The sequence below is a fragment of the Coregonus lavaretus genome (genome assembly GCF_964263955.1).
Source record: "Coregonus lavaretus genome assembly, chromosome: 31".
In the NCBI taxonomy this organism is placed as follows: domain Eukaryota; kingdom Metazoa; phylum Chordata; class Actinopteri; order Salmoniformes; family Salmonidae; genus Coregonus; species Coregonus lavaretus.
This window is the reverse complement of record NC_140018.1, coordinates 8,281,620-8,293,693: the sequence shown is the minus strand read 5'-3', so window position 1 is coordinate 8,293,693 and position 12,074 is coordinate 8,281,620. Positions and strand designations below refer to the sequence as shown.

Genomic DNA, 12,074 nt, shown 5'->3' with positions numbered 1-12,074 from the left:
TCCTCCTATACTCAAGAACACTCTCTCTGTGGTGTGTATGCATCACAATTATCCATACATGTTGCTGCGTTATACTATGATTCAAGTGCCCCATGACATAAGGCAGTGGTCATGTTGGAGTAACACAACGAGACATATTTAAACAGTATTATAACCCAGTTACAGTCAATGACCGTCACGTTGTATAAGCATTTGAAGACAGGCGCAGGAATACGTAATAGGGGTTTTATTTTCTCCACCCAACACAAGTTACGTCATGAACAACGACGGGGACGAAGCCCAAAACAAACACGTATATACAGTGCCTTGCAAAAGTATTTATCCCCCTTGGCGTTTTTCCTATTTTGTTGCATTACAACCTGTAATTTAAATGGATTTTTATTTGGATTTCATGTAATGGACATACACAAAATAGTGGCAACATGAAGACCAAGGAGCTCTCCAAACAAGTCAGGGACAAAGTTGTGGAGAAGTACAGATCAGGGTTGGGTTATAAAAAAATATCTGAAACTTTGAACATCCCACGGAGCACCATTAAATCCATTATTAAAAAATTGAAAGAATATGGCACCACAACAAACCTGCCAAGAGAGGGCCGCCCACCAAAACTCACGGACCAGGCAAGGAGGGCATTAATCAGAGAGGCATCAGAGACCAAAGATAACCCTGAATGAGCTGCAAAGTTCCACAGCAGAGATTGGAGTATCTGTCCATAGGACCACTTTAAGGCGTACACTCCACAGAGCTGGGCTTTACGGAAGAGTGGCCAGTAAAAAGCTATTGCTTAAAAAAAAAAATAAGCTAACACGTTTGGTGTTCACCAAAAGGCATGTGGGAGACTCCCCAAACATATGGAAGAAGGTACTCTGGTCAGATGAGACTAAAATTGAGCTATTTGGCCATCAAGGAAAACGCTATGTCTGGCGCAAACCCAACACCTCTCATCACCCCGAGAACACCATCCCCACAGTGAAGCATGGTGGTGACAGCATCATGCTGTGGGGATGTTTTTCATTGGCAGGGACTGGGAAACTGGTCAGAATTGAAGGAATGATGGATGGCGCTAAATACAGGTAAATACTTGAGGGAAACTTGTTTCAGTCTTCCAGAGATTTGAGACTGGGACGGAGGTTCACCTTCCAGCAGGACAATGGCCCTAAGCATATTGCTAAAGCAACACTTGAGTGGTTTAAGGGGAAACATTTAAATATCTTGGAATGGCCTAGTCAAAGCCCAGAACTCAATCCAATTGAGAATCTGTGGTATGACATAAAGATTGTTGTACACCAGCGGAACCCATCCAACTTGAAGGAGCTGGAGCAGTTTTGTCTTGAAGAATAGGCAAAAATCCCAGTGGCTAGATGTGTCAAGCTTATAGAGACATACCCCAAGAGACTTGCAGCTGTAATTGTGTCACGATCGTCTAAAGGAGCGGACCAATGCGCAGCGTTGCGAGTGAACATGATGACTTTATTAATTAAAGCAACCACGAAGAAAACAACAAATGACGATACGTGAAGTTCAAAATACTGAAACACACTAACAGCAACACAGAAACAATAACCCACAAAACAAAGGTGAAAACACACAGAATATATATGGCTCCCAATCAGAGATAACGAGCCGACAGCTGACACTCGTTACCTCCGATTGGGAGTCATTAACCAATCACACTACATACAAACAAAATGAAACTCACCCATCCCCAACACCACCAAATGAAATACACCCAAACACATGAAAATGAACAACCCTGGCTCAATTCTCAAAGTCCATAGAGCCAGAGTGTCACAGTACCCCCCCCTAAAGGTGCGAACTCCGGGCGCACCAACATCAGGACTAGGGGAGGGTCTGGGTGGGCGTCTGTCCATGGTGGCGGCTCTGGCCCCGGTCGTGATCCCCACCCCACCACAGTCACAACCTGCTTCGGTAGCCTCCTCCCAATGACCACCCTCCAACTAACCCCACCTGGACTAAGGGGCAACACCGGACTAAGGGGCAGCATCGGCCTAAGGGGCAGCACCGGGATAAGGGGCAGCACCGGGATAAGGGGCAGCACCGGGCTAAGGGACAGCACCGGACTAAGGGGCTGCACCGGACTACGGGGCAGTACCGGACTAAAGGGCAGTACAGGACTAAGGGGCAGCACCGGGCTAAGGGGCGGCACCGGACTCAGGGGCAGCACCGGACTAAGGGGCATCACCTGACTAGATGGCGGATCCTGGCTGGCTGGCTCTGGCGGATCCTGGCGGGACGGCTCTGGCGGATCCTGGCGGGACGGCTCTGGCGGATCCTGGCGGGACGGCTCTGGCGGATCCAGGCTGGACGGCTCTGGCGGATCCTGGCTGGACGGCTCTGGCGGATCCTGGCTGGACGGCTCTGGCGGATCCTGGCTGGACGGCTCTGGCGGATCCTGGCGGGACGGCTCTGGCGGATCCTGGCGGGACGGCTCTGGCGGATCCTGGCTGGACGGCTCTGGCGGATCCCGGCTGGACGGCTCTGGCGGATCCCGGCTAGACGGCTCTGGCGGATCCCGGCTGGACGGCTCTGGCGGATCCCGGCGGGACGGCTCTGGCGGATCCAGGCTGGACGGCTCTGGCGGACCCTGGCTGGACGGCTCTGGCGGACCCTGGCTGGACGGCTCTGGCGGATCCTGGCTGGACGGCTCTGGCGGATCCTGGCTAGACGGCTCTGGCGGATCCTGGCTGGACGGCTCTGGCGGATCCTGGCTGGACGGCTCTGGCGGATCCTGGCTAGACGGCTCTGGCGGATCCTGGCTGGACGGCTCTGGCGGATCCTGGCTGGCTGACGGATCTGGCTGCTCATGGCTGGCTGACGGATCTGGCTGCTCATGGCTGGCTGACGGATCTGGCTGCTCATGGCTGGCTAACGGATCTGGCTGCTCATGGCTGGCTGACGGATCTGGCTGCTCATGGCTGGCTGACGGATCTGGCTGCTCATGGCTGGCTGACGGATCTGGCTGCTCATGGCTGGCTGACGGATCTGGCTGCTCATGGCTGGCTGACGGATCTGGCTGCTCATGGCTGGCTGACGGATCTGGCTGCTCATGGCTGGCTGACGGATCTGGCTGCTCATGGCTGGCGAACGGATCTGGCTGCTCATGGCTGGCTGACGGATCTGGCTGCTCATGGCTGGCTGACGGATCTGGCTGCTCATGGCTGGCTGACGGATCTGGCTGCTCATGGCTGGCTGACGGATCTGGCTGCTCATGGCTGGCTGACGGATCTGGCTGCTCATGGCTGGCTGACGGATCTGGCTGCTCATGGCTGGCTGACGGATCTGGCTGCTCATGGCTGGCTGAAGGATCTGGCTGCTCATGGCTGGCTGACGGATCTGGCTGCTCATGGCTGGCTGACGGATCTGGCTGCTCATGGCTGGCTGACGGATCTGGCTGCTCATGGCTGGCTGACGGATCTGGCTGCTCATGGCTGGCTGACGGATCTGGCTGCTCATGGCTGGCTGACGGATCTGGCTGCTCATGGCTGGCTGACGGGTCTGGCTGCTCATGGCTGGCTGACGGGTCTGGCTGCTCATGGCTGGCTGACGGATCTGGCTGCTCATGGCTGGCTGACGGATCTGGCTGCTCATGGCTGGCTGACGGATCTGGCTGCCCATGGCTGGCTGACGGATCTGGCTGCTCATGGCTGGCTGACGGATCTGGCTGCCCATGGCTGGCTGATGGTGCTGGCTGGGAGGCTGGCGGTGGAGGCGGACCCCAGCCTCGGATTGCAGTCATCACCTCCAGCAGGGCGGCTCCCATCCGCAGGAGCTGCTCTTTCTGGTCCCGAACCCGAGCTTCCAGTCTAGTATGGGCTGCGTCGGCTCCTGCTGATTCCATAGCAGGTGTATGATTCTGTCTGGCGGATGGCTCTAGCGGCTCCTGTCTGGCGGAAGGCTCTGAAGGCTCCTGGCAGACGGACGGCTTTGCAGGCTCAGTACAGACGGGCGGCTTATGCAGCGCTTGGCAGACGGGCAGTTCAGACGCCCTAGGGCAGACGGCAGACTCTGGCCGGCTGGCGACGCACATCGTGGACCTGGTGCGTGGAGTAGGAACAGGCCGGTCCATACCGGGAACACACACCAATGGCCTTAACTGCGGATCAGGAACGGGCCGGACCGGACTGGTAACACACTTCAGTCTCTCATGCCGTGCCACAACAACTTCCCTCCTTCCACTCGCCAATGGCTCCCGTACTCCGTTAGCCTTCTCTCCTTTTCTCCCTGTGGCAGCCTCCTGCTGCCCAGCTGCCCAAGCCATGTGCCCCCCCCCAAAAATTTCTTGGGGTTGCCTCTCTTCCACGGGCTTCCAGCCTTGCCTTCGCGCTGCCTCCTCGTACCACCTCCTCTCGGCTTTGGCTGCCTCCAGCTCTTCACGAGGGAGGCGATATTCTCCCGGTTGTGCCCAAGGATCCTTTCCGTCCAATAACTCTTCCCATGTCCAGACCCTCGGCTCCTGGACACGCTTGTTACGCTGCTTGGTCCTTTTGTGGTGGGTTATTCTGTCACGATCGTCTAAAGGAGCGGACCAATGCGCAGCGTTGCGAGTGAACATGATGACTTTATTAATTAAAGCAACCACGAAGAAAACAACAAATGACGATACGTGAAGTTCAAAATACTGAAACACACTAACAGCAACACAGAAACAATAACCCACAAAACAAAGGTGAAAACACACAGAATATATATGGCTCCCAATCAGAGATAACGAGCCGACAGCTGACACTCGTTACCTCCGATTGGGAGTCATTAACCAATCACACTACATACAAACAAAATGAAACTCACCCATCCCCAACACCACCAAATGAAATACACCCAAACACATGAAAATGAACAACCCTGGCTCAATTCTCAAAGTCCATAGAGCCAGAGTGTCACAAATTGCTACAAAAGGTGGCTCTACAAAGCATTGACTTTGGGGGGGGTGAATAGTTATGCACGCTCAAGTTCAGTTTTTTTGTCTTATTTCTTGTTTGTTTCACACAAAAAAATATTTTGCATCTTCAAAGTGGTAGGCATGTTGTGTAAATCAAATGATACAAACCCCCCAAAAAATCCATTTTAATTCCAGGTTGTAAGGCAACAAAATAGGAAAAATGCCAAGGGGCGTGAATACTTTCGCAAGCCACTGTATATATACACACAGGGATGTAACCCAAACAAAATAACGAGGTGTAAACCTCTAAACAATACACGGGATGAGACCCGTCATACCAAGAGCACAATACACGGTACTCACGGTACTCACGAGACCAACGGACATGGGACAATAATCGATAAGGACAATGGGGAACAGAGGGCACATACAGTTGAAGTCGGAAGTTTACATACACTTAGGTTGGAGTCATTAAAACCCGTTTTTCAACCACTCCACAAATTTCTTGTTAACTAACTATAGTTTTGGCAAATCAGTTAGAACATCTACTTTGTGCATGACACAAGTAATTTTTCCAACAATTGTTTACTGACAGATTATTTCACTTATAATTCACTATATCACAATTCCAGTGGGTCAGAAGTTTACATACACTAAGTTGACTGTGCCTTTAAACATCTTGGAAAATTCTAGAAAAATATGTCATGGCTTTAGAAGCTTCTGATAGGCTAAATGACATCATTTGAGTCAATTGGAGGTGTGCCTGTGGATGAATTTCAAGGCCCACCTTCAAACGCAGTGCCTCTTTGCTTGACATCATGGGAAAATCTAAAGAAATCAGCCAAGACCTCAGAAAAAAATTGTAGACCTCCACAAGTCTGGTTCAATTTCCAAACGCCTGAAGGTACCACATTCATCTGTACAAACAATAGTAAGCAAGTATAAACACCATGGGACCACGCAGCCGTCATACTGCTCAGGAAGGAGACGCGTTCTGTCTCCTAGAGATGAACATAATTTGGTGCAAAAAGTGCAAATCAATTCCAGAACAACAGCAAAGGACCTTGTAAAGATGCTGGAGGAAACAGGTACAAAATTATCTATATCCACAGTAAAACGAGTCCAATACGACATAACCTGAAAGGCCGCTCGGCAAGGAAGAAGCCACTGCTCCAAAACCGCCATGAAAAAGCCAGACTACGGTTTGCAACTGCACATGGGGACAAAGATCGTACTTTTTGGAGAAATGTCCTCTGGTCTGATTAAAATAAATAGAACTGTTTGGCCATAATGACCATCGTTATGTTTGGAGGAAAAAGGGGGAGCTTGCAAGCCGAAGAACACCATCCCAACCGTGAAGCACGGGGGTGGCAGCATCATGCTGTGGGGGTGCTTTGCTGCAGGAGGGACTGGTGCACTTCACAAAATAGATGGCATCATGAAGAAGGAAAGTAATGTGGATATATTGAAACAACATCTCAAGACATCAGTCAGGAAGTTAAAGCTTGGTCGCAAAATGGGTCTTCCAAATGGACAATGACCCCAAGCATACTTCCAAAGTTGTGGCAAAATGGCTTAAGGACAACAAAGTCAAGGTATTGGAGTGGCCATCACAAAGCCCTGACCTCAATCCTATAGAACATGTGTGGGCAGAACTGAAAAAGCATGTGCAAGCAAGGAGGCCTACAATCCTGACTCCGTTACACCAGCTCTGTCAAGAGGAATGGGCCAAAATTCACCCAACTTATTGTGGGAAGCTTGTGGAAGACTACCCTAAACGTTTGACCCAAGTTAAACCATTTAAAGGCAATGCTACCAAATACTAATTGATTGCATGTAAACTTCTGACCCACTGGGAATGTGATGAAAGAAATAAAAGCTGAAATAAATCATTCTCTATACTATTATTCTGACATTTCACATTCTTAAAATAAAGTGGTGATCCTAACTGACCTAAGACAGTGAATTTGTACTAGTATTAAATGTCAGGAATTGTGAAAAACTGAGTTGAAATGTATTTGGCTAAGGTGTATATAAACCTCCGACTTCAACTGTATATACACATACTAATCAGGGGGAATGGGAACCAGGTGTGCGTAATGAGACAAGACAGTCCGGGGTTGGTAGTAATGATCCATGTCAGTGACGCCTAGAAAGCCGGTGACGTAGACCTCCGGAACTGGTGAATGGAATGAGCAGCAGTACCGGGTGGATCCGTGACAATGACCAAGTTGGTTCAGTCCGCTATTACATATTCAATGTCTCTTTGTCTTCTCCTGTTCCTGTTACATTGTGTCTTCCTGTCTGAGAAATGGCGCCCACAACTCCCACGTCACATTAGCTAATTTATTTATGTGATATCATCGTTTTGGCTGCATAAGCTAAGCATCAACCATTTATCTTCTATGAGTTGCTCAAATCAATCTACACTGACTTTGCATGTTTTGGAGTTGCATTCGGTCAACTCTACTGTATATATGACTATGTACATGGTTAGATTTTATGAAATTATTGTATATACACACTTAGTACAACCCCCACCATACTGTGTTAGTACAACCCCCACCATACTGTGTTAGTACAACCCCCACCATACTGTGTTAGTACAACCCCCACCATACTGTGTTAGTACAACCCCCACCATACTGTGTTAGTACAACCCCCACCATACTGTGTTAATACAACCCCCACCATACTGTGTTAGTACAACCCCCATCATACTGTGTTAGTACAACCCCCACCATACTGTGTTAGTACAACCCCCACCATACTGTGTTAGTACAACCCCCACCATACTGTGTTAGTACAACCCCCACCATACTGTGTTAGTACAACCCCCACCACACTGTGTTAGTACAACCCCCACCATACTGTGTTAACACAACCCCCACCATACTGTGTTAGTACAACCCCCACCATACTGTGTTAGTACAACCCCCACCATACTGTGTTAGTACAACCCCCACCATACTGTGTTAGTACAACCCCCACCATACTGTGTTAGTACAACCCCCACCATACTGTGTTAGTACAACTCCCACCATACTGTGTTAGTACAACCCCCATCATACTGTGTTAGTACAACCCCAACCATACTGTGTTAATACAACCCCCACCATACTGTGTTAGTACAACCCCCACCATACTGTGTTAACACAACCCCCACCATACTGTGTTAGTACAACCCCCACCATACTGTGTTAATACAACCCCCACCATACTGTGTTAGTACAACCCCCACCATACTGTGTTAGTACAACCCCCACCATACTGTGTTAGTACAACCCCCACCATACTGTGTTAGTACAACCCCCACCATACTGTGTTAATACAACCCCCACCATACTGTGTTAATACAACCCCCACCATACTGTGTTAATACAACCCCCACCACACTGTGTTAGTACAACCCCCACCATACTGTGTTAATACAACCCCCACCATACTGTGTTAATACAACCCCCACCATACTGTGTTAACACAACCCCCACCATACTGTGTTAGTACAACCCCCACCACACTGTGTTAGTACAACCCCCACCATACTGTGTTAGTACAACCCCCACCACACTGTGTTAGTACAACCCCATCATACTGTGTTAATACAACCCCCACCATACTGTGTTAACACAACCCCCACCATACTGTGTTAGTACAACCCCCACCACACTGTGTTAGTACAACCCCCACCATACTGTGTTAACACAACCCCCACCATACTGTGTTAGTACAACCCCCACCATACTGTGTTAGTACAACCCCCACCATACTGTGTTAGTACAACCCCCACCATACTGTGTTAGTACAACCCCCACCATACTGTGTTAGTACAACCCCCACCATACTGTGTTAGTACAACCCCCACCATACTGTGTTAGTACAACCCCCATCATACTGTGTTAGTACAACCCCAACCATACTGTGTTAATACAACCCCCACCATACTGTGTTAGTACAACCCCCACCATACTGTGTTAACACAACCCCCACCATACTGTGTTAATACAACCCCCACCACACTGTGTTAGTACAACCCCCACCATACTGTGTTAGTACAACCCCCACCATACTGTGTTAGTACAACCCCCACCATACTGTGTTAATACAACCCCCACCATACTGTGTTAGTACAACCCCCACCATACTGTGTTAGTACAACCCCCACCATACTGTGTTAGTACAACCCCCACCATACTGTGTTAATACAACCCCCACCATACTGTGTTAGTACAACCCCCACCATACTGTGTTAGTACAACCCCCACCATACTGTGTTAATACAACCCCCACCATACTGTGTTAGTACAACCCCCACCATACTGTGTTAGTACAACCCCCACCATACTGTGTTAATACAACCCCCACCACACTGTGTTAGTACAACCCCCACCATACTGTGTTAATACAACCCCCACCATACTGTGTTAGTACAACCCCCACCATACTGTGTTAGTACAACCCCCATCATACTGTGTTAGTACAACCCCCACCATACTGTGTTAGTACAACCCCCACCATACTGTGTTAATACAACCCCCACCATACTGTGTTAATACAACCCCCACCATACTGTGTTAATACAACCCCCACCACACTGTGTTAATACAACCCCCACCACACTGTGTTAGTACAACCCCCACCATACTGTGTTAATACAACCCCCACCATACTGTGTTAATACAACCCCCACCATACTGTGTTAGTACAACCCCCACCATACTGTGTTAGTACAACCCCCACCATACTGTGTTAGTACAACCCCCACCATTCTGTGTTAGTACAACCCCCACCATACTGTGTTAGTACAACCCCCATCATACTGTGTTAGTACAACCCCCACCATACTGTGTTAATACAACCCCCACCATACTGTGTTAGTACAACCCCCACCATACTGTGTTAGTACAACCCCATCATACTGTGTTAGTACAACCCCCACCATACTGTGTTAGTACAACCCCCACCATACTGTGTTAGTACAACCCCCACCATACTGTGTTAATACAACCCCCACCATACTGTGTTAACACAACCCCCACCATACTGTGTTAGTACAACCCCCACCATACTGTGTTAATACAACCCCACCATACTGTGTTAATACAACCCCCATCATACTGTGTTAGTACAACCCCCATCATACTGTGTTAGTACAACCCCCACCATACTGTGTTAGTACAACCCCCACCACACTGTGTTAGTACAACCCCCACCATACTGTGTTAGTACAACCCCCACCATACTGTGTTAATACAACCCCCACCATACTGTGTTAATACAACCCCCACCATACTGTGTTAGTACAACCCCCATCATACTGTGTTAGTACAACCCCCACCCTACTGTGTTAGTACAACCCCCACCATACTGTGTTAATACAACCCCCACCATACTGTGTTAGTACAACCCCCACCATACTGTGTTAATACAACCCCCACCACACTGTGTTAGTACAACCCCCACCATACTGTGTTAGTACAACCCCCACCATACTGTGTTAATACAACCCCCACCATACTGTGTTAGTACAACCCCCACCATACTGTGTTAGTACAACCCCCACCACACTGTGTTAGTACAACCCCCACCATACTGTGTTAGTACAACCCCCACCATACTGTGTTAATACAACCCCCACCATACTGTGTTAATACAACCCCCACCATACTGTGTTAGTACAACCCCCACCATACTGTGTTAGTACAACCCCCACCATACTGTGTTAATACAACCCCCACCATCCTGTGTTAGTACAACCCCCACCATACTGTGTTAGTACAACCCCCACCATACTGTGTTAATACAACCCCCACCATACTGTGTTAATACAACCCCCACCATACTGTCCTGACAATGTTTGCAGCTGTTAATGTCCCTCCCTGACCGATTTTCATTTCCCGATTTCAATTTCCCTCGTCTCTGTCTCTCTGAAAACCAAATGGATTGATCATCACAATGAAATCATACTGAATCTGACTGCTGAACGTACACTATGTACAATTGTCCTTATTGGTGCCTTTTTCCCTCACAGGAGCCAATGAATGAACAAAACTTTGACACTTATGTGAGTACTTTGACAGACATGTACACCCATCAGGACCAATACCAGAGTCCAGAGAACAAGGCCCTATTGGAGAACATCAAACAAGCAGTGCAAGGCATCCAAGTGTAGTACCCTATCTTCTGGCCAAAAGGACCGGTCTGAGGCCAAATCAAATTATGTTAAAGCAACAAATAAAAGTCAAAAGAGAGAATGGATTCTGTTTTTTGCTGCTGTAATTTACCATAGTATTTCTTTTATTTATTACGCTGTAATGCTCAGAGCTCCATTGTTGTTTTGTTTTGCCTTGCTTTTAAAAAATAGTTCCCAATGGCAAAAGTTTCAAAGAACATTCACGTTTTGTAAATTTTCATATGACCTAATATAATGTGATGTACTGTATATAGCTGCTAATGTATGCACATTTTAGTGTATATGTATTTATTAATTGTAAGCTTGTATCATTCATTATTTTAATGTGTATTGATAAAAAGAACAAAACTGAGTGCCACGGGTTGGGAGCCAGATGTGATGTGAGGACCAATCAGCTTTTCTCTAAGTATGTCATAGAAAACTAAAAAGACCTTTGGTGTGAAGATTGTTTAATGGATTTAAATGTATTGAGTTTTTGTTACAATGTTTGAAAAACTCTGTGGTCTGTGTGAACACTAATAATAATGTCTGTGTTTAAATCAAGTTTAAGAAGAAACCATGTATAAATATGACACATTTTAAACATCATGACACGGAAACTACTAACTGGTGCAACTCCCATAACCTAGAATGGACTATACTTCATTAGGTTAGAAATAAAAAGTCTTAGTAATCTGTGTTGTTAAAAACACAGAGCGAGATGTCCAACGACCAATGGCTATGGAAAATGTATAGGAGACAATCTAGCATTACTAATTTATTTTTATCTTATTGAATACTTAGTAGGACCTTGGTATAACAATGATTACATCACTTGTTTAGATATGGGATGCAATCTATATAAAAAAAAGTTTGGGTATATGCAATTTCTTATAAATAAAATTAGAACAGAGCTGATAAAAATCTTTTTACTAACAATGTAAATGTATTAAGTTTTGTATAAATCTTTTAATACAATCATGTTTTAGGAATTCAAAATGG

The 12,074-nt window shown here is 47.4% G+C and overlaps 1 protein-coding gene across 1 annotated transcript in view; it reads left to right on the top strand.

Moving 5' to 3' along the window:
- The window catches only part of LOC311106756 (myelin transcription factor 1-like protein), a gene marked incomplete at both ends in the record, with an annotated part of 45,143 nt that extends 34,071 nt beyond the window's left edge, over window positions 1–11,072 (top strand). The window contains one exon of the mRNA XM_084149151.1: window positions 10,932–11,072. Within this exon, the coding sequence (XP_084005277.1) occupies window positions 10,932–11,072 (141 nt within the window). The remainder of the gene's footprint in view (window positions 1–10,931) is intronic.
- Between the last annotated feature and the right edge of the window lie 1,002 nt (window positions 11,073–12,074).